Here is a 21,719-nt window from a genome sequence, read left to right on the forward strand (position 1 = left end):
CACAGGAGGGTGGCTGAGCTGCTCCTCACTGCAGGGAGAATTCAGTGCCAGGGCCAGAGCCCAGCCCTGCACTGCTCCTCCTGCCCTGGGTGAGCCTGGGCTCGTGAAGAGCAGCCGTGGCTCTGGGACCTCACCAACACCCAGTCTGACTGGGAAGGAGCCTCACCATCCATCCAGGGGCCTCAGGGGAAAACCTGAACCCAGGACCCCCAAGCCTCCCCCTTCCCAGAGGGCATGTCTCTCTGGCTGCAGACATCTCTGCCAGGAGAAGGGGATTGTCTTCAGAAACTCATCTTGGGTTACAGCACAGTGATCTTTGGCCAGGACAAGCAGGCAGTGATGCTGATGCACATCAACACGTCCATTCCCTTCTCTCAGGCATGGGCATGGAAAGACAATGCATTCTGTCAGCAGCTCTTGGTGCAGAGGTGTGGGGCTGCTTCCCAGCACTTCCCACAGGGAAAGGGCCTGGATACCACACTAACACAGGGAACTGCCTCCCTCACCGTCTCCTCACCCAGCAGCCTTACCCACTGCGAGTACACCCCAAGTCCTCAGAACTCTGAGGTACTGGATAACGTGGCTGGCTTTGTTATTCTAAACAATGCAGATTGGTATATTCACATTTGACTGTGCTTCCATCCTGTCAGGCCTGTAATCTCACCACACAAATTTTTAAGCAACATGCAGTGCCAGAACAGCTCCCTTCTGATCCCTGCTTAAACAGGGCCTTGAGCTGCAACACCAAACCCAGCAGCACATGGCCTGGTGGCACTTGATATGACAGCAGTCCCAAAAGGTGTGTCACAGTGTGTGAGGGGAACAGTGGGTGGGCTGAAGCCTGCACTATGCTTTTAGTATTTCAGTTTTATTGATCTTGAAATAAAAACTCACTAAAACTTGCTATAAAGCCCATCAGTCATAAAATAAGATCAAAAGCAGACCTATAGAAAAGATGTCTGCTTGAGGAAAAGACCTTGATGACAGTTTCAGAAATACAAGAAAGCACATCCTTAAATAATGTTTATAGCCTCAAAACCGCTCTCTTCAGACAGATTATAAAATTAGATAAAACTATCTATTGCCTTGAGTGATGACAGGAAAATGAACATTTCATCCTCTACAGAACCAGGAATCTTCAGATAAGATTTGTCTCTGCCATCACAAGATAAATCACCGTGGGTCTCATGCTGCTGTGATTTACACCAGCTACACCTGGTGCAACTCGAAAGCCTTCACTCAACTTACTCCACCTGCAAGGAGCCATGAAGAGAATCAGTCTTCTGATACAGAGAGATAACTTAAAGATCTTTGAAACCTTCATTAGTTCTTTGCATTTTCCTTGAAGCTGTGCCATACCCAGCCTTATTTTATCTTTGTTATTCATCAGCACGTTATTTCTAAGCCTACACTGGGTAGATGTGCAGGTATGTATTTCTTTTTCATACAGCTTTTTCTACTTGTCTTATTTGTCCTTGAATTCTTGGGCATTCCTTTCTGCAAAAGTAAAATCATTGTTGAGGCTAGTCTTGCTGCTCAGACCTAATGAACACACTTAGGAAAAAAGAAAGGGAGGGAGCAACTTTGGTGAATACTTAAAAAAAGAAATGACAAATCTCATAGCCCATTAGAAAATGTCTAGATTACAATGCAAAAAATTACAACAAATTCTGATTCAGACCACTAAAATGACACTTCATGTTCTCCAATAAAGAATACCTGACTCATTAAAAAGCTCCCCTCCATTCTGAAGTTAATTATGCACTCAGAAGAAATGACAGCTCATGCTATCAAGTGCCACATGCACGTGGTTAGGCGTGCAGGAAAGAGAATAACTGACCCACAGGATCCACACACACACACAGCAGCTCCTACCAGCAGGACAGACTGAAATGAGGGGACTTTTCTTCCCTTTAAACCAAGCCCCCAGCTCCAGACTCACCTGCTGCAGAAGCAAACTGCTCAGCAGGGTGAGAGGGATGTCAGGTGCGTGCACAGCAGCCACAGATATCCCAAAACAGAACTGGTGTGGAACAGTAACAGCTTTGCTGGAAGGAAAGCTGGCTGAGGATATTGGAAAAGGAAAGGTTAATAAGGAAGGATGGCATCTGTTATGACATGATTTGATACTCTGGACACAGAATTTTTCAGCCACAGAACTCTGAAGGTCTCAGAGTGAAAACCAGTCCATTTTCCTTCCCCACTGTACTGGCACAGCTAGTGAAACAAAATATCTCTGTTTTGTTTGAACCCTAACCTTCTCTGGTACCCTTTGCAGAAGTTACTCTGCACATTTGAATATCAAAGCACTGGTCTTTTTCCTCCATCTTTTCCAAATTTTGCCACACGTACAGAAGCAGCAAGAGTGAGGTAGGTGTGATAAACAGTCTCAAAATCTGGAGGGGGGTGGTGGTGACAGAGTATTTTTGCTGCTACATTTAGCATGTAAACTAAAATGTTAGCAGGTCATAAGAGTAATTTTGTTTTCAACAAAAATTAACTACAGTGGGTTTTGGTTCTTCATACATTTACTTTCTCTGCAGGACTAAATCTCCATAAATTGTATTATTAAATCCAAATAAAAAAGAGAAATGCCTGCCTCTCTTTGCATGTATATATATCAGTACTTTACATTTTTTGTATCTCATATGTTTTTTTGGCACTTCCTGACTTTCTCCGTCCCCCAGCAGGACCTAGTGAATGATCCTTCTCTCAGGAATCCATTTTTGCAGGTTGCCAGGAGGAGGTTTTTCAGTAATCAGTTCAAGCTGGCTCTTGTACCCATTGCAGTTCACTCATTTGCCACTTAACATATTCCATGGCACATCCCAATAAAGTAATCTTCACTGGGGAAGCAGGACCCTTCCCTTTTCTTTGGCATCATAATTGAAAAGCTTTAGTTTCATTCTGTCCTTGGAGCCAGAGCCCAAGCTCAATTAAATCAATGCAAAGATTATCAGGGTTTTTAACTCCTTCTATACCACAGCCAAGGTGAATGTTATGTTCTGTTTTGTAAAGACTACATACATTTAAATCAGAGAAGACTTTCTCATTCCTGTGTTTGCAGGTAAAAAACAATATTCATCTTGGTAAGAGCTGTTCCATCACTCACTGGTACTATATCCTCCTCAAATCTACCAGCAGTGTTCACTAGCTTCATGCTCAGGGACAGCACCTGCATGCCTGAAAGCTCTCACCTTCATGAGAGTTATAAATATCAGCCACTGCCACATAAATCCTGACAGTGACTCCAGGACAGCAGTGGCTTCAGCAGGAACTTCTCAAGGAAACACTTCTGAATCACTGAAATTCCCATTACTCCCAGTGCACAGATGCACTCTTCCATTATCCCCAAGGGTACTGAAATTAGTTACATATATGAAGACTGACATATTCATAACTAATCCCAAACAATCAACAGAGAAGCAGTCTGGGTTAAAAGGATTCTCCCTTCTGCAGCTGGTCTGCTGTTTCTTTAATTTCACATTCGTTTGCTAGTGCCCCCAAACATTAACTTTTTTGCAATAAATTTGGTGGCTTTCACATTTTCTGACCATTTTTTTCCCAGCTGACTATACTTGAAGAAGTTAGTATTTCTGGAGTGTTAAGTTTAAAGCATTAAATCAAATTAAAACTATTCCTTAAATTTAGATATTTATATTTGTACCTTTAGACCTACTCCCCATTCTGTGTGCCATTATTTTGTCTGCAGTGTTCCAGCATTTTATACCTCATGTTTACAACTACCACGTGCTCCTTTTCTGCCAAGTTTAGTGAAGAAGGAAGGATGAAATGTGCTACAGGAGGTGAGTCCTGCCAAACCCCAACAGCCTCTTTTCACCCCATTCACTCTGGAAAACAAAAAGTGCCTCAGATTGAGCAGTCTGTAAGAGCACCCTTACATCTCTGTGCTTTTAAAATATAAAAGTTTCTCATATTTAATGTTAATTGCACACCTTTAAGACTGGCATCTGGATCATTTCCTGCTGAGTGAGATGCAGAAATAGCCCTGATTTTTGACTTCTACTCCACAGGAAAACATAAAAATCAGCTCTTTGCCACATGTAAAAACTTCTCCTTAGAGCAATCTGCACAGGTAGGAACAGAAGGAAGGTATTCCAGAGAGATTGAGCCATATTTTCTGTTAGGACTTTCACACAACCACCTGGCCCAAAACTGCTGGGAGAGAAAAGGAGGATATCACACATGAGGAAGTGATTAAATGCATGTAGAAAAGACATTCTAGCTTGGATAACTGCTTTCTGCCTGCTGGTCAGCTGTTATTTCTCAGAATGCTATTTATCCACCCAAAATTCCTGCCTAGCCAGATGTATGAGCACTGTTCTTGGGTGGAACAGGACCCTGCAGCTGGGCTGGGCCAGGCTAAGCCTGGTCATGGAGAGAAGGAATGAGGAGAGGCTCCCAGAGCAGTGAGCTCTGCACAAGGTGGCACCACAGGGGCACAAGGCTTCAAACATTCCAGCAATCCCTGGTCATGCATGGAAAATGCAGATACTACCAAGAAGCCTTCTCAGAACACAGCTAAAAGGGGCAAAAGGAGATCTACAAGTTCCATGTCTCCACATGTGCAAATCTAAAATCCTGGTAGCAGAGACACACAGTGGATTGTTATGAAAAGCATCTACTCCTGTCCACAGCCTTCTGTTTACAATAAATGCTATGAAACCCAACAAAAGCAATAACAGAAAGGGTAAAGAAATTATTATATCCCCTACAGACACACCTCTTTCCCACAGCAATCTAAAAGAGGCTGAAGGAAGCTCTCACAAGCATTTGACAGAACAAATCCGAAAAAAGTTACGCAACTGCAAAACAGTCATGGCAAAAAGGGTAAGAACTGTTAAAGCTCTTCTTTCTGTTAAGAATCCACGAAGGTTTGCATCAATACTTACCTTCTAAATGTAAAACATCTCATTTTAGCATGGTACAAAGACAGAAGTCTCAATACAAGAAAATGAAGAGAGCCAATCTCAAGCCTTTCTCTTTCCACTGAAAAGATTCAGAGCAGATGAAGTTATTTTCAGCAGGAAAAAAACTGTTGAATCCTTTCACATCTGAGAAAAAACACTCTTTGATTGTTATGAACAGGCCTGTAGGGCTGAGGGAAGGATCTGGGAGTATGCAGGGAAGACAAGCCCCATGAATTCCTTACTTCCATGTTCTATTCTTACACTGCTTTCACTCAGATTCACTCCAAAGCCCAGAGCTCCTCCACATCAAGCCTGAAGAACAGGGGAGGATGGAGTGGTTTTGGTTTGTTAATTTAAGATTTTTTTAATCTTGAGATTTTTTCATTAATGTTTTGATGAGCATGGTGGGCTTTAGTGTTAGTTAACTATTACTGTATTTATTTTATTTACTGTTGTGAGATAGGATTAGGAGAAAGGTAAAGTAGGTTTAAAGTTTTAAAAGGGTATAAAAAGTAGTAAGAATTAAATATTTTAGAATACTTTTTCTTTTTTTTACTGATAATGTAAAGAAATAAAATTTTAAGTTTCAATTTCAATGAGAAGCCTCAAAGCCTCTAGGAAGCAGCATCAATCCTTTTCCCACTGAAATGGATAGGAAATAATGCAGCACATTTTATTTATAACACAAATTTTCCTAATCCCCAAATCTGAATGTAGAGAAAATGTCTTAAGCTTTTTGTCAGGCTGGTGACAATTAAAGAGATTCAGTACTTCATTAAGGAAACCCCAAGTCTCAGGAAAATAGCAAACAAAAGGCACAATCCAATAGCAGCTTCCAGAATATTCACACTCCATCTGCAAGGTCTGAAGTGGAGAAATGCAATCCAAACAGATGTCCATGAAAAAGGCACAGGACCAGGAATCCACTTAATTACTTCAATTAACTTCAAATCTGATATGTTGCACATGTCATTTCACTGATATTTCTGAGGACAGATGGAAAGCCATGTCCATTAAAAATCATATGGAAAAGTCAGTTTTAGTGAGAATTGTGTTGACATACCATGGATTGGAGCAGACAGCTCTACATGGGTATAGCACAGCAGCTACTTGGATATGCTGGCATTTCCTTAGAAATGCCACTCTCCCCACACTGCTGTACACAGGGCTGGTCCAAAGCACCTCTGACACCCTTGCCACTGGGCAATCACAAAAAAAAATCACAAAAAAAGGACACAATCACAAAAGAAACACACCAGCAGGGTTTGTTTCCTTACCTCCAAAGTCTGCTACAATTCTAAAAACTTTTGAACGTGTTTTGTCTGAAGTAATTTAAAATAAGTACATCCCTTTTTAAACTAAAGTCTCCTCCAAGCCTGCCAACCCCAAAGCTCTCACTGGTGGGTGACCAGGGAAGCCATGACACTGCAGAGTATCAAGGAAATTGTGAGCTAAGATCAAACATGAAATTCTGAAATCTGATCTAAAAATCCCAACATAGCTCAGAATGCTCTCTCTTACACTGAAAAGCACGACCCTGTTGGTTTTGCACCCCCTCCATCTGTCTGTGCTGCTGTCTCTTGTGTTACAGGGATTGTGATCTTCCCAGCACTGCCACAGGGACTTAGGGCTCTATGTGCAGCCCCAGCCCATCAATAAAATACCCCACAGCAGCAGTGAGTCACTTTCTGCCAATAACTGTGCGAAAAGAAAACTTTATTCTCTTTTTTCACAACTAGACACACCTAACAGCTTAGATCAGTAATGCACTGTGCTACACAGCATTATTAAAAGGCACACATTCAAATTACTCTAAAAGCAGAAACAGATTACATCTGCATAACAGATTCACTAATTTGGCTAAAAATCCCAAAATAATCTAAGTCATTCTACCTTTGCCTTCTAAAACAAGGCCAAAAAAGCCCCCAATGGCAGTGTACATGTAAACCTAAAAAAAAAATTTAATTTCCTGAGTACAATACTCATCCACTGAGTCTACAGTTGGCACACTGCAAACTGAAATGCCACCATCACTGGGGCACAGAGCTGAGACTGGAATCTATTTCTATTCCCTGTGCTCCCCTGAACACACTTGCTTTGTGATTCTGCTCTCTTCACCTTGCAGTCTCAGTAATTTTCTTTTTAAGTCTGAAAATGCAACGGTGAAAATGAAGAATTTCCATCCTTTTGCACCCAGTTATCTATAAGGTTTTTACTCCTATTTTTATTGAACTGCCCAGCATTTACAATATTGCAGTACCAATACTCTTGCTCAAAAAAATCTACAATTTTGGATCCAGAAATGGCCTAAGAAAGTGCCTTTCCTGTTTTCAAATTCACAAGAAAAGGGCTAACAAAACAACAAAAGGAATTTTTAACAACTGATCATCTTTGGGAGAGAAGGATGTGTAATAAAAAGCTGAATTATCATTGAAATATCCCCAAACTGGCAGACAGTGGTCTTTTCATTCCAAAAATCACTTTGGAATAAAAGTAAAAAAACAAAAAATAAATCCTTTGTGCAGGATCTTCACACACTTACACCGTTATTCAGAAATTTGTCAGAACACATTCTTTCTCAGGTCTTCATCCATTTCTTTTTCAAAATGTCAGCCTGACTTTGGCAAGCAAGAACCTGAGCCTCAATTGCAGGGGGAACAACTGGATTTCAGAAGATTTCCTGAAGCACTCCCACAGCCAGCAGCAGAGCCCCTGGGCTGAGGGACTGGATGAAAGCAGACTGGGCAGTCATGGTGGGAAATTCCTGATGGAAACACCATGTGAGAACAAAAGGGAAACAAAGGGAGAAAGCCACCCACCTTCTAGAGCACAGGAAGGAGACAACAGAAATTTCACAACAAGGTTGTGAATTAGGTGTGCAGCTCCAGAAGAAAGGACAATAAAGGAGATACCAGGTAACCAAGCCATCCGATTCTTTTGCTCACTTTGCTTTTGCAGGGCTTTTTGGTCTTTTTTTTTTTTTTAATGAATGAACACTTTGTCTCCAGCCATCTTTGTGGTTTCTATCTCAACTAACATCTCATTAGTTTGTTGGGCTACAGTTCCACCATGTTTTTCTACTCTGAAAATACAATCCACAGCCTGACAAGGCACTGGAGAGAACAAAGAGGAAGAAAAAGACAAATACAAAACCAGCAGGGGAAATATGGACAGGGATGGAAGATAACCAAATACATGATCACATGATAGATATGCGTGTGTGTATGTTCATTAGATTCCTTGTTGTAGCACCAAGATGCCCTACCCACACTGCCTGAAAAGCAGTTATAAATAGATGATGAAGAGACTCTCCCTGCCCCAAATTGCTGACATTCCAGGCATCAAATGGCAGCCACAGGCAGACAAGCTCAGGAAGAAAGTTTACACGATGATTATCACGGCTAAATGGATGATATCTTATCTGGATGATTTGCTGTTTCCTTTTAAATGTATTTAATGTTTATTTCTCTCACCACTTCACATGGAATCATCCTGTCCTTTCAAAGCCTCAGGCCAAAGAGTTCCATAAAATCTGTGTTTAATAAATTGAATGTTACAAAGATATCTAAACAATACAGCACTTCTGCTTAGCAGTCAAAGCACTGCAATCCCAGTAACCAGCCCAAAACTTCAATACTGATAAGTGTGTAATGATTTCCAGTGTCAGCTTCTGGCAATATTCTCCAGTCATCCACCAGCACAGCTCTGCAGGTGCACTCCTCAGGAAGAACTGCAGCATTTCCCAAAGCAAAGCTGCACTCAGGAACTGCTGTAACAGTGAGCTGCTCACAGTGCTGGGCACTGCCAAGGGTGACTGAGCATTGCCACTGGGATGTTGGGGAAGATGAAACAGGAAAGCCTTATAAATATGATTGTCTGGCAAAAGATTTTGAGAACATAGAAACTATAAGTGAGATTGAAATGAAAGCAAGCTTTGAGATACCCCAGCTACTGAACAACTGGATGAAGGTAATTCCTTTTGATGGAACAACTCCCTCTGCTTGCAGACAGCTCCAAGGGTCAGGGCAGACCCTGCCAGCTTGGCAGAAGGGGCCCAAAGAGGAGTTTTTATGGTTTAAAATGTAACACAGGATGGTAATGTAGTGATTCTTATAGGCTGTATGTAAATGCTATAGAATTTGTATCTTGTACTAGATTGGTTAGTGAGAATTAGAATATTCAACACAGAAGATTTATGGTATCGTAACGGGAACCTCACTCTCTTACCCGTTTTGCTCTCTTATGCTTTTACTCTCTTACTCTCTCATCCTCTCTACCCCTCTCTTCTCTCGGGCCTGCTCTGAGCTGTGGCTGGCAGCTCCCAGCAGGGCCCTGCACCCAGGCCCTTTGCAATAAACCCCAAATCCCAGCAGGGCCCTGCACCCAGGCCCTGTGCAATAAACCCCAAATCCCAGCAGGGCCCTGCACCCAGGCCCTTTGCAATAAACCCCAAATCCCAGCAGGGCCCTGCACCCAGGCCCTTTGCAATAAACCCCAAATCCCAGCAGGGCCCTGCACCCAGGCCCTGTGCAATAAACCCCAAGCTCCACGACCTGGCTGCAGAGATCTCTGCTCTCTCTCCATCCTGACTGTGCAACCCCACAACGCTCCTACCCTGGATAAAAGGTGATTTCAGTCTAATAGGTAAGATTTAATGGAGGGGTTTCCTATGTTTAAGGAGAAATCCACTATTAACAATACAGTCCCCAGCTGTAGTTACCCTATAAAGACTTAGGTGGATGTGATCATTACTGAATTTGGTTTGCAGGACAGTGATTTCCATTCTACAGCTAGAATTAAGCATCCTTCCTAGGTTTTCATTTATTTTTATTTAAATTCATCAGAATTTTGTTATTTCCTCCATTATTCTTCTGATTTTTCCTGTATTCTTTTAAAGACTTGTGATTTTCTTCCTAACAAGCTGCCCAAATGACAAGCAGCAGCCAAGGGATACATTAATGCAATCAGAAACACACAGAAATTACCAAGACCAACAGGTATTTACATTCCAGAGGAGTCAGAGATGCTGATTAAACATCAGAATCACAGGTGGATAAATCCTGGCAGTGAAGGCACAGAGAATCTTTACAGCTCACACATCTCTAACGTGAAAGGGAGCACAGGAAAAGCCAAAACTGTTCCCATTTGAATTTTTATACTGGGAGGAAAGGCTGGAATTACTGGCCTGTAATTACTACTGCAGCTGACATTTAGATCCCAGGCAGCATGGGTTACAGTGGAAAATACAGGCTGAAAGGTGTACTTTAGATGCAGGAGGGGAGCACTATCAAGGAAACACAGAATGGGATCAGTAGTTTGATTAGGGAAATTATCTTTTCAGTACAATTTAAATAACCTTGAAAAAACAGTGAAAGCCATACAAAACCATCAGATACCTGCTTTTTGTAATGTACCCTATGGGAAATGAAACAGTATGGGAAGAATCTAGAGGCACACAGTCTGACAGGACATGAGAGGCTGGAATTAACTTCTGCACAAGCTCATTTTGTGTTTAATAGGCACTACAGGAAAATTTTAAAGGTAGATTGTATTTAAAGGTTTTATTTGGGGCTTTTCCCTATTTAATTTTCAACCTGTACACAGAAATAAAAATTTCTTAACTATTCATGGATAGTAGATCTCAATGATTTCAATTTCTATGAAAAATGGGACAATATCATATTGTTGACACCAAGTAAGAAACATATTAATTCTTTCAGTAATGTACAGCATGAAAGCATCAATCTGAATCTAGAATCCTGACAAAAATGTACACACAACTTCTGAAAAGGTATTACTCCAAAGCACCACATGTAGTCTTTCAGCCAAAAAGAAAATACCACCTCACACCATTCAGAAAGTTTAGAGACAGAACACATAAGCTGTACAGAGAGTTCAATAATCTCCATTCACAATGTAATGTTAATATTTACTCACAGTACCTGGCCCCCACCAAGATTTTCTTTTAATTTTGCACATTCAGGAGATAAAAGGTGAGGGCATTAGGGAACAGCACATTGCAAACCTTTTATTTTGCTAAGAGAAGGACAATTACAGGAAAGAATTTAACACCCCCTTCTACCACTCCACATGCAAAGACTGAAATCTTAGCAAAGCCCTGGGCTCTAAAACCATACATGGCACATAGAAGATAAAATCGTATAGGCAATAATAGATTTGTAATGGTAAAATTTCAGGATCAATGGACATGGAACAAGTAGGCAGCGTGTTTAAATCAGGAGACCTAAAGCACAATTAAACAGCATCAGCACGTAGTCAACATGGCCAATTCTGCTGTGGCAACCAAAAGAAGGGAATTAAGGGACATTGAGCCCAAAATGGAATAACAGAACTGAGATTATGGATGTGTAATTCAAACAGAAGTGTGTAATATCATGTGGAGGAAAACTTAAGAGTTTGGGGTTTTAGAATATAGTCATATCTATAAAGCAAGATGGAGGTTTTAGGGCAGAGACTGGTCCTTCTTCTTTACCTCCTTCTTCCTGGGTTTGGGTGGTATTTTGTCACTGGACATTTTGTGCCTTGTTTATGAAAGACTGCAGAACTCCCTGCTGTGAGACTGTAACTTCAGCCCAAATGTCAGCAGAGCACAACACAAGTGGGAAGGGGTGGGGAACAACTTGTCTGAGTGAATGACCCAGCAGTACAGGACTACAAAAACCTACTTAGAAAACAACACTTCTGCATTTCTGTAATCCAGCAGTAAATAACAGGAACCAGAAGCACTAGTGGTGAGCTTTGGCAGGTTTCTGCTGGTGATGGTTGGTCTTTTTTTAAACAGCTCATCGATTTTGGACTGCATCCATCTCAGCATTGTGGCTACACTTGCTGCAGTAATTTACTCCAAACCAGAGTGCACTTCTACAGCCAAGTCTTTGTTTTGTAAATGTCATTGCACTTCAACACCACTAACCAGACACCCCTATTTCAAGCTGATATTCCTAAATTCAGTAAAAATAAGTATCAGGAACACTGAAAGAGAGCCAAATGAAAACAGAAAATGTTTTTGACTCCGCACAGCCCTTAGTGCACTGTAGTGTATTATTCCCTTCTGAAGAGTTTGGATCAGTTGATTAATGGGCCCACTGGTGTTATCCATCCCAAGATCCCCTGAAACCATCCAGTCATGGAGGTCAAACCTCCCCAGGGAGGCTTTCAGAGGAAAATCTTTGTGCTTTAGGACTTTATGGATAAACAAGGCATTAACTTTCAGGCATTTTACTGACAACCAGAAGTCCTGGACTGCTACAACAAGCTTCCCTTTCTGTCATTCATGTCCTTCCCAAGTTTCCTGCTGGGATCAGACGGCAACAGGGCAAACCAATGTGCATGCACTGCAAGGTCAGGGCACCTGCGGCTGTTAGAAACTGCAGCAAGGTGCTTTCCCAACCAGCACCTTCCCATTCTGTAGAAAGCAGAAGGTGAGCACAGCTTTGCCAAAGCCTGTGGGTTAGAAGTGAGAAGAACAGAGCTCCAAAGCTCACCCTCCCTCCCAGAGGTGGGAGAACACTGGAACTGGTCCCAGCACCCGACCCTCAAGGTCAGATGAATGTCATTTCAGAAAAGCAAGACAAATTACAGCTTTATGACCAACAAGCTTTGTTCATGGAAGCTTTCTCTTCAGAGATTAAGTGAACAATCCCTATTGCCATTGTAAAAACAAGTGCAGAGAACAGTAATTCTTTTAAACCGTTGAGCTCGAAGTTTTTCACCCTATCTCCGACAGCTGCTAATTTGGTGACTGAAAAGTGATGTAGGTTTAAAAGCATCTTGTTCTGCCTCTATGCAGAGACCATCAGCAGAACAAATAAATTATCAGTGTTTGGATTCTCATTACCTCAAATTAGCCTCAGCACACGATGACAGGAGCAGAGCCAAGCTGTCTGTGGGTCCTTATGTGGCACCTGTTAGCACTCCATAAAGGACACAGAAAAGGGAGGCCAGGTTCTCTCTGCTGTCTGAGCACAACAAAGCTCTCCTGACAGACTATCCATACCTCTTCTGACAGCAACTTTCAGCCTGCACACCCACACTGCCCCTAATCCATTAACAATGAAGTACTTGCCACACTTCAAGTGTCCCCAAGGGGTGCAGGGACTGCGTGAGGAAAATGGGGCAGGGATGGATGACTCTGCCAAATAACAGGTACCATCACCACAAAGACATCCATCTAAAACAATACATTTGTTTACAGGCAAGCCTAAAATAACCACTGTGACAAAGGAAACAGTAAGTTCAGAAGAGAATCTTCTGGTTATCACAGGGGAAAGTGAGATACCAAATGGAAGTGTTCTGTTTCACCATTCATTTAAATAGTTCTGCTGGGCATTTCAGGCTGCAGGAGCAAAGACAGGCAGGCACATCTTTGGCTGGGACAAAGCGACCTGCTCCAAAATGCACCCACAACAAAGCCAGCTGTGCAGAGCCAGAGGCTGACAGGGAGGATCATCACAACAGGCACATTCCCCTCTGTTACACTGCTCCTCTTACAGCCTGCATCACTCACTCATCTCATGCCCTTCCTCCTCCTTGCCTGTGATTGCATTTGGAGCAGTCACACATCTGTGGAGGGACTAAAACCATGGCTATGACCTCAAGGCTACACCATGGACCAGAACATGAAGAGAATTAAATACATCAGCTTTCCATGAAGCCCTCCCACGGGCCCTGCTTGCATTCAAGCTGCCAGAGCCCCAGATTTTGTGTCCCTGTATGGTTTTGCAGGAGCTGATTGTGATGCTGTGCCTCCCAAGCAGCCAGCTGGCCCTTCCACTCCCCTGTGCTGCTTCTCATGGGGAGGGCATTTGTCACTGCAGTTGGTGCCAGTGGGGCTCTTCCCACTGAGATCAGTGCTATGAGCACCTGAGACAGGCATTCAAGCAAAACCCATCCATGCACAGGCTGGATTTAGTAAAGTGCTGGAGCAAAAACACTTGCTAACATTGGAAACTTTAAAGGGGAAAAGTAGTGGGACAACCTTAGTGCTGAAGTTGTCCATATAAATGGATTGGGCACTAGCCCAAATACAACAAGCCTGCCCACAGCTGTGATATATTTAATCAGGTCTTACAGACTAATTATCCTGCACAACTAAATCCATCTGTGAAAATTGTCTTATTTCAGCTGTGGGCAAAGCTACTTAAATAACATTTTCACTTTCAAGAAGAAAACCCCAAACAGTATCTCTTCAAGTCCAAAATACCCACAGCCAACTGCAGTGCCAAGGCAGTGCAGAGGGAATATTTAACCAAATTCATATCAAAACTCCTACTCACCTGAGAAAAATCCTTAATATTAATACTTGTGGACTTAAATGTCCCCAGAACTGTCTTGTGACTTCTTTGAAAGAATATAAGGAGATGATAACTTAAAAAAAAAAAAAAGAAACCAACATTCTCTTTGGGTGTCTCCCCTTCCAAAAAAGTTTTCTCTTTTTCCCAATGAAATTTAATTGCCACCACCATGTTCTCAGTGATAGACTACTGAAAATCCATCTCTTACACCACAGTAATCTTGAAAATTATTTCATCAGCATTGGTGTAATATGAACAGTATTGTCTGCTTAAAGTGCATAAAAAGCAGCTTAGATGTCCTTCCCTCAGAAGCAGGCAGCAAGGCTAACTACTGCTTTGCTTTGACTAAACTAACAGTACTAAAAATGTGTATATAGAAAAGTAAATTGTGCATGAAAATTGTACAAGTAAACACCACTCCATACAAATGAATAAAGTGCTACTTTTCAGTAAGTCTGAGTCAGTTCTCCCTGCTGCAAAAAAAACCCCATGTAATCTAAAAAGCATCTGAAAGCTTCTAAAAATCAGGGTTTCCTTTTCTCAGGCTGTAAAATGTGCTGTTGGCACGCTCACTTTATCATTCAAAATAGCAACAAGTGAAAACAGACCAAAAGGACAGAGTTAATTCAATGCAAAGATCCTCTCCCTCAGTAAATGTCTCGCACAGCACCACTCTTAGCAACAGAATGTTTGTCCAGCACAAGATAAAGAGAGAGGCTTTTCCCTGACACCTGGGACAAAACCAAAGAACAAAAGCAGCTCCCAGTGCAAGCCAGCAAAGTTACATTTTTCACGTGTTCCCACCTAATGCAGACAGAAGGCCAGCCACAGCAAGTCACAACAAACAACCTATTTACCCACTTCCAGAAAATGCTTGTAAATTTAAACTGTGTGAAATGTCTAACTACTGCTTTCATTCCATCAAAAGGCTTCATCTGCAAGGGACAAGAAAGCCTCTGGCTTGACCCAAAGGGGCTGCTAGGTTAATCTATTCTGACCTTACCTTTATTCAATCATAATACTGAAAGATTGCTTGAATGAATAACCAGCATTTAACAATGCCAACAGGCACTCTTTCACTACAGTGCTCCTCTCAAGTGCCCTCCAAGCCAATTCTTTAATGAAAGGGGATATCAAACATTTTCAAAAATTAATTATAAAATAAATCAAAAAATGCCATTTCTCACTTGTGGATAAAAAAGGAATGATAAAAAAAAAAAAAGAAGAAAAATTTTCTCTTGCCCCTTCGTGTCTATTTCAGACTTCCACCATCACTTATTGTCAATTTTTGATAATATGCTGTCTCTTATTAACTGTCAGTCACATATTTTATTTATAGTATTTTCACTCAAATGGGAGAAACCAGACAAAAAAAGATACTACTGATAAAACCTGCCTTCTAACAATAGATCTTAATCACCCAGGCCTCAGCACTTGGTATTTTAATAACTACTGGCTGTGTTTCAGAGCCCCTTCCATGAGGGTGCTCAGCACTGAACACAGCAAAGCAGAGTTAAAATTAAGTACATAATTAGGCCCACAGAGGTCAGTAAGCTACATTCACCACTCACTGACTGATTTAATCACTCAGCTACCATAAGTTTAAAGTTCACAGCCTATGTTTAAATGCCCTTCTAGAGAAAAGCCTGCAGTACCCAACACTACAGTGCAGAGTTCTCCCCAAGCATTTTCCTCCCTGTAGCAGTACAATAACCACCTGCATGAAGGAGCTAAATAGTCTGATATGTGTCTGTTAGAGCAAGGAACTCCTGCATTTTGTCATGAAGCAAGAGCTGTATTCTCATTTGACATATCAGTTAGAGCACTCATTTTTCAGCATCAATAAATAAATGCATCTTCATTTTATGTTCTACACCTGTAAATGGTTTAGCAACACAAGAGAATATCAAAAGGCATGACCAGCAAGCACTGAAAAGACACTTAAAAATGCCTTTAAAAAATCCACACTAAGCCCAGAAACCCCTTAAAACTGTTCCTGATTAGATTTAGGAAGATGCTTAACATACCAGTCCAGATTAAGTGCCATCACCTTTATCCAAAAGCACAACCATCAAAGAACTTTATGGTAAGCAAACCATAAGGCAGTGACAAGAGCATGCAATGCAAGAGGAATGAAAACAAAGATAAGAGCTTTCCTTTGAACTGCAGAGAATATTGCTATAAACTATTCCAAATTTCCTACCTTGAAAAGCTGTGATGTGACCAACAATCATGTACTTCAGCTCAAAGTTCAGGGCCTGGATGCTCTGAGCCCTCTCCCTCCGAACTGCTGCCTGGTAACTTTCTTCCATCTTTTTGGTGCAACATGTTGGTGCCCTGTGTTGGCAGATCTGTAAATCTGACTCTTAAAGCAAACAAGAAAAACACAAAAATTAGAAAACTCCTGAGCTCACACCATAAAAGCAATGCATCTTAACATCAGAAGCACCATATTTTAAATTTTGAAACAAGACAAAACCCACAAGAAGTGACAATGTGAAACTCAGCTGTTGTCAGGACACAAAGTTGTGATTATTTCATTTGAGTAACATGACATTATCAGCTGGTAAGTTATTTTACACTCTTTAGAACACTGGGCACAAAAGTCACCTGAACACAGAACAAGAGAATCATGGTCATGAAGATGCACCATCAAAGAGGGAATATTTCCACCATACACTTTGCACTAAAGTTATCAAACTTGAACATGTGAGTGACAACCTTGCCTCAAATGAGGATCCAATACTCAGCCCTGGTGTGCCTCAAGGAAACACCTATTCACTTCTTACACTAGGGGAACCTTAAAAAAATCTCTGAGCTCCTAGGCAGCTCACCAAAATAAAAAAAAATTAAAGGCACTGCAATCACTCTCACCTTGCAACTGCAGAGAAAGTTGAAGGCTGATTAAAAACCTTATTCTTGTAGAATGTTTTTATTTTTTTAAAAATCATTCCATCTTTGTATGTGTTTTAGTAAGTTTAGTATCCTTGGTAAGGGAACCTACATCACAGAGTTGTGGTGGACACACTCAGGGTTTGTTTGCTCTACACCACAGGACCTGCAGGTGCCAGAAAGGATCTGGTACAGACTGCAGGTGAGTATTTTCTGAAATTCCACAAATACACATTTTTAGAAGGGGAGGAAAAAAAGCAGGAGACTGTTAAGCAAGCAAACCCCAAAGCAGGGGCACACATAAATACCAGAGCCCAAAGAGTCACACAGTATTAAGTGTGACAGCGTGTCAGGGGCTTCCTTCCCTTCCTCCCCTCCACCTCAAGGCAGAAACAGAGGTCCTGAGGGAAAGGGGTCACAGTGTCCATCTCCCTCCCATCCCTCAGGCTCTGGGAAGGAGACAGCCTTTGCCAGGAACACCAGTGGCACACAGGTGGCCAGGCTCCCCACTGGCACCCCAGCACTGGCTGTATGGGACATGAAAACCACCCCAGTTCTCCAGACAGACACAATTCCTCCTGAGGGTTTCTCACCCAGGCCATGGCAGAGAACCCAGAGCAGGCCGTGGGATGGAAACATTAATGAACCATCACCTGCACTGCCCCTCACACCTGGGGTTAATGCACACCTTGCAGGTTAATGCACAGCAATGCATAACTGACAGGGATTTAAAACACAAGGATGCACTCAGAAATCAGTAGACCACCCCAAAGGACCAGGCTCTGCTCAGAGCCAGCTCCAGTCAGCAGCTCACTGAGACCAACCCGCAGGGAGGAGCTTCAATAAAAACAACAAAAAAACAAGTTAGCTAAAACATCTCATTTGACTCAAAAATGTTGCTTCCAGTTTTTAGCCACTCTCATTTGAAAGTGCAGCTAATTTATGTCAAGAAGGTCAAAACCAAAGTAAAATATTCCAATTCACTACATTTTTATACAAGTTTGCAAACAAAGATCAAAGTTGTCACAGACTGAGCTGAGTCAGGTACCATTTTGGAGGTGGATTTGTTTCACATGTCAATCTAATCTCAGAAATGGGAAACAAGGACAGTGTGAAGCCCCAAGCCCCACTGAAGGCCCTGCCAGGAGCAGCAGCAGCAGGAGGGCTGCGCTCGTCACCGGCTGGGCACGCTGGTCCCAGGCTGGAATGAGCTCCTTGGATGGGCTGATTTTAACTTGGATGAGCTCCCTGATCCAGTTCACCCCCTGAACACGTTTGTCCTGTCACAGGAACTGGGGGACAGGGAAGGACCACAGCTCTGAGCCGGCACCAGCAAGGCACCAGTGAAACTGAAATGCAGAGAAACTGCAGAGCAACTCGGTCAGACACAAAGAGTGTCCGAGCACTGGGGCTGGAAGTGTCACTCTGCATCTGCAGGGCTGGGATGCTGACACCCAGAGCATCTCTGCTTATAGATAAGCAATGTATTAGCTGGCTCTCACAATTAAGAGATAGATATTATGTAGATGTATAGTCATGCCATTGCGACATGTCATTCCACAGTCCTCTTTCCCCCCTTGTAATAACCTTAGCAGTCAGACATTCAGAGGAGGCTGGCTTGGTACCAGGAGGGGCAGCAGAACAACACCTGACGTCCAGTCAAGAATCTCCACCAATGGATGGCACAGAAAGAGCTGACTGACAAAACTTTAAGAGGGACTAAAGATATAAAAGGCAGAGCAGCCATTTTGGAGATGAGCCATGTGGCCAGTAGTCACAGGGGGCTCCCAGTGCTGTAATTTTTCCTTATTTAGTTGTTTGCTGTTTTGTGAGTTTAATAAAATTTTTTAAAGTGAGCAGTCGTTTCCCACAGCAGCCCTCTGCAGTTTTGTTTGACAGGGCTTTGCAAAGCTCAGAGCTGTATCAGGAAAGGTTTGAAACGGCAGGAGCTCTGTGCTGGCCCTGGCTAGGAGGCAACCCATGGCTACCAGAGCTGCCCCTGGCACTGCCTCTCTGAACTGAGGCACACAGGAACATGCTTCCCCTCCAGAAAGCTTTAAGGATACTGATATCTCAGCTGGAACTGCACTCCTGGGTTTCCCCACCCAGATATTTCCCCATGAATGCTCCAGGAGCCTGAGGACTGGGATTTGTTGGTCCAGAGCCAAAAGGACACAGAAGGCACTCCTAAATAGAAACAGCACTAAGCCCCTGACAGTTCAGGAGCCTGATGTAAAACACAGAGCATTGAAGGCCCAGCAAAGAGCCCCACTCTCCTCACAGGACTGTCAGGTCAGAGCTGCCATGCACACAGCCTGGCAATTTCATTTGCTCCAGCATTAGCCTCAGGGTATCACTTTTAACACAATTATAGAAACCTAATAAAAGGTTTCACTGCTATACGTGCCTGGGTGCCGAGATTAAATTAGAACTCATTAGTAATGTCTTAATGTCTCTAATAACTCAGATACTAATTTTAGTTTATCTCATCTCTTTCATCTTGATGAAGAATACCCTCTCCATCCAGTGGGAAGAGGGGAGGAGCAGGGACAGAGGGGTGGCTGAGGGGCTGAGCGCCCAGAGACAGAGCACCCAGAGTGTGCTGCCCACCAGCCCTAAGGGCAAACTCCTCCCTTCTTTAAGGAACAAAGCCTTCAACGCACCAGAGAGAAAGCACCATTCCTGAAAGTTACCAACAGCATCATTTCAGGATTTCACCCTGCTAATTTCCCTCAAGGACTTGCTTCCCAGCTTTCCTCAAACTGCCCCTCATTTCCTAGCTACTTTGGGAGGAGCCTCTACCTCAGCCTCCCCTTAAAGCAGATCTAAGTACAGAAGAGCTTCATCCAGTCAAGTTTCAAGCACCTACAAAGATCAATCAACAATACCACAACCACTCAGAACCCGTTTCAGTATTTGACTACACTCATGGTAAAATAAGTAAATTAAAAATGTCTATCTGAAGATAATTTCCCATGTTCCAACACACACCTGTTTTTTTCAGCATACAGCCCTGTACCTCCAAGAAGCTGACTCCACTTTCTCTGTTTTCTCCCAAAGGGCAGCATACAGCAGCACAGCCTCCCTTAACCTATATTTTCCTCCAACTGAACAAACCCAGCTCTCTATTCCCACGTGTTCCATGATGGGAGCCCCCTGCTAGATTAACTTTGTGCCACAGATGCACAGCACCTGCATCCAAGGCACCTCTCAATTTCATTTTCTTATGCACTAACTTACTGACAGAGCTGAACACTTTCAACTTTACATGCCTGGGCTTCAATTCCAAAGGGCTTATTATAGCTTTCCTAAAACAAATTAATTTTCTGCTTCCTATCAGATGTAAGGATTACTCTGCTGATTATGTACATTATTTTTCCACTCAAGTCTTTTTCCCTTGAGTACTGGTTAAAATTATGGCCTGGCTTATTTTTTAAAGTGAGAAAAACTACAGACTTTAAACCCTAACTGTTATTATAAAAAACAGGATAAAGTATCTTGGTCCACTTTGAAAAACAGTCTCATTCAGAAGTGTAGGAAAAAAGTACCTGAGTGTAAAGCATGTGTGTTTTGAAATGCATCAGTGATCCCTGATGAAAACTAGTGTGCAACCCCAAAACAATTAATACATGCCAAAGGCATCACCTTCAGACACTTCCCTGTCACAATTATAAATTGCTTTAGGTGCTAAATGCACAGAAAACTATGTATCCTACCTGACATCCATCTGGCCAGCTCTATCAGAATCAGCTGTGCAGTATTTTGTGTGTTGCTTGGAGAATTTTTTGTTTTGAATCAAAAAGTTTGGGACTTCATTTTGAGCTTTGGTACAAATAAAATCTAAGACTCTGGCCATTAAAACTAGCTGAATCAGTATCACTTCTCAAAAGCAGAGGCGCCTGTTTAGCAAACAAAATTAACTTCTTCCAAAAGCTAAATATATATTCATTTTGTTAGCTGACCATGTAGTTTAACAGTTGTGTCCTGAAAATGCTGCACACACTGTAAAAGCCATACTCTGAAACCAGAAAGCCAAATTTAACACACATTAACTGATCTAGCTGCACCAACTTTTTCAAAGACAGGCTGATTTATTTTTTTCAAACAAGCTGAGCCTCTAATTTCCACTGCAGAGAAGAGTCCTGAGCAAGCATGATCAGAGGGTGAGCTCAGTGCAATCCTTCTTCTGACAGCTTTTGCCTTTGTATTTTGACAAATATTTCAACAGTATTTCCAAACAAAGCTTTAGTCCAAAGCCCAAAATGTTAATGTTGTACAAATATCTTCAAAGGCTCCAAGACTGATTATGCCTCAGTAATACAGAGAAAGGTGCCAAAAGTACGTTGCATTGTGTCTGGCCCAGCTGAACAGGAGCCAACACTTCATCCTTCTTGAGACTCATCTGTCTGGTATAGCTGCTGCCTCAGCTTGGGGAAAATTCAGCAATTAAACACAAACTAATTTGGGGAGGAGGCCAAGTCAAATTAAAAAGAAGCTATTTCCAACAAGGGCTCTCCCTGCAACGACTTGGGGCATGAGCAGAGCCCACACCAGCACAGCCACATGGAGGAAAGGGAATCCA

General features: G+C 42.3%; 1 protein-coding gene across 1 annotated transcript in view; it reads right to left on the reverse strand.

Annotated features, from left to right (window-relative positions):
- LOC115906989 (glypican-5-like) overlaps nucleotides 1–21,719 on the reverse strand; it is a 378,698-nt gene that overhangs the window by 337,707 nt on the left and 19,272 nt on the right. Inside the window, exon 2 of the mRNA XM_030954603.1 lies at nucleotides 16,449–16,610. Coding sequence (XP_030810463.1) covers nucleotides 16,449–16,557 — 109 coding nt within the window. The 5' untranslated portion in view covers nucleotides 16,558–16,610. The remainder of the gene's footprint in view (nucleotides 1–16,448; nucleotides 16,611–21,719) is intronic.

This window comes from Camarhynchus parvulus, chromosome 9, assembly GCF_901933205.1.
Source record: "Camarhynchus parvulus chromosome 9, STF_HiC, whole genome shotgun sequence".
Lineage (NCBI taxonomy): Eukaryota > Metazoa > Chordata > Aves > Passeriformes > Thraupidae > Camarhynchus > Camarhynchus parvulus.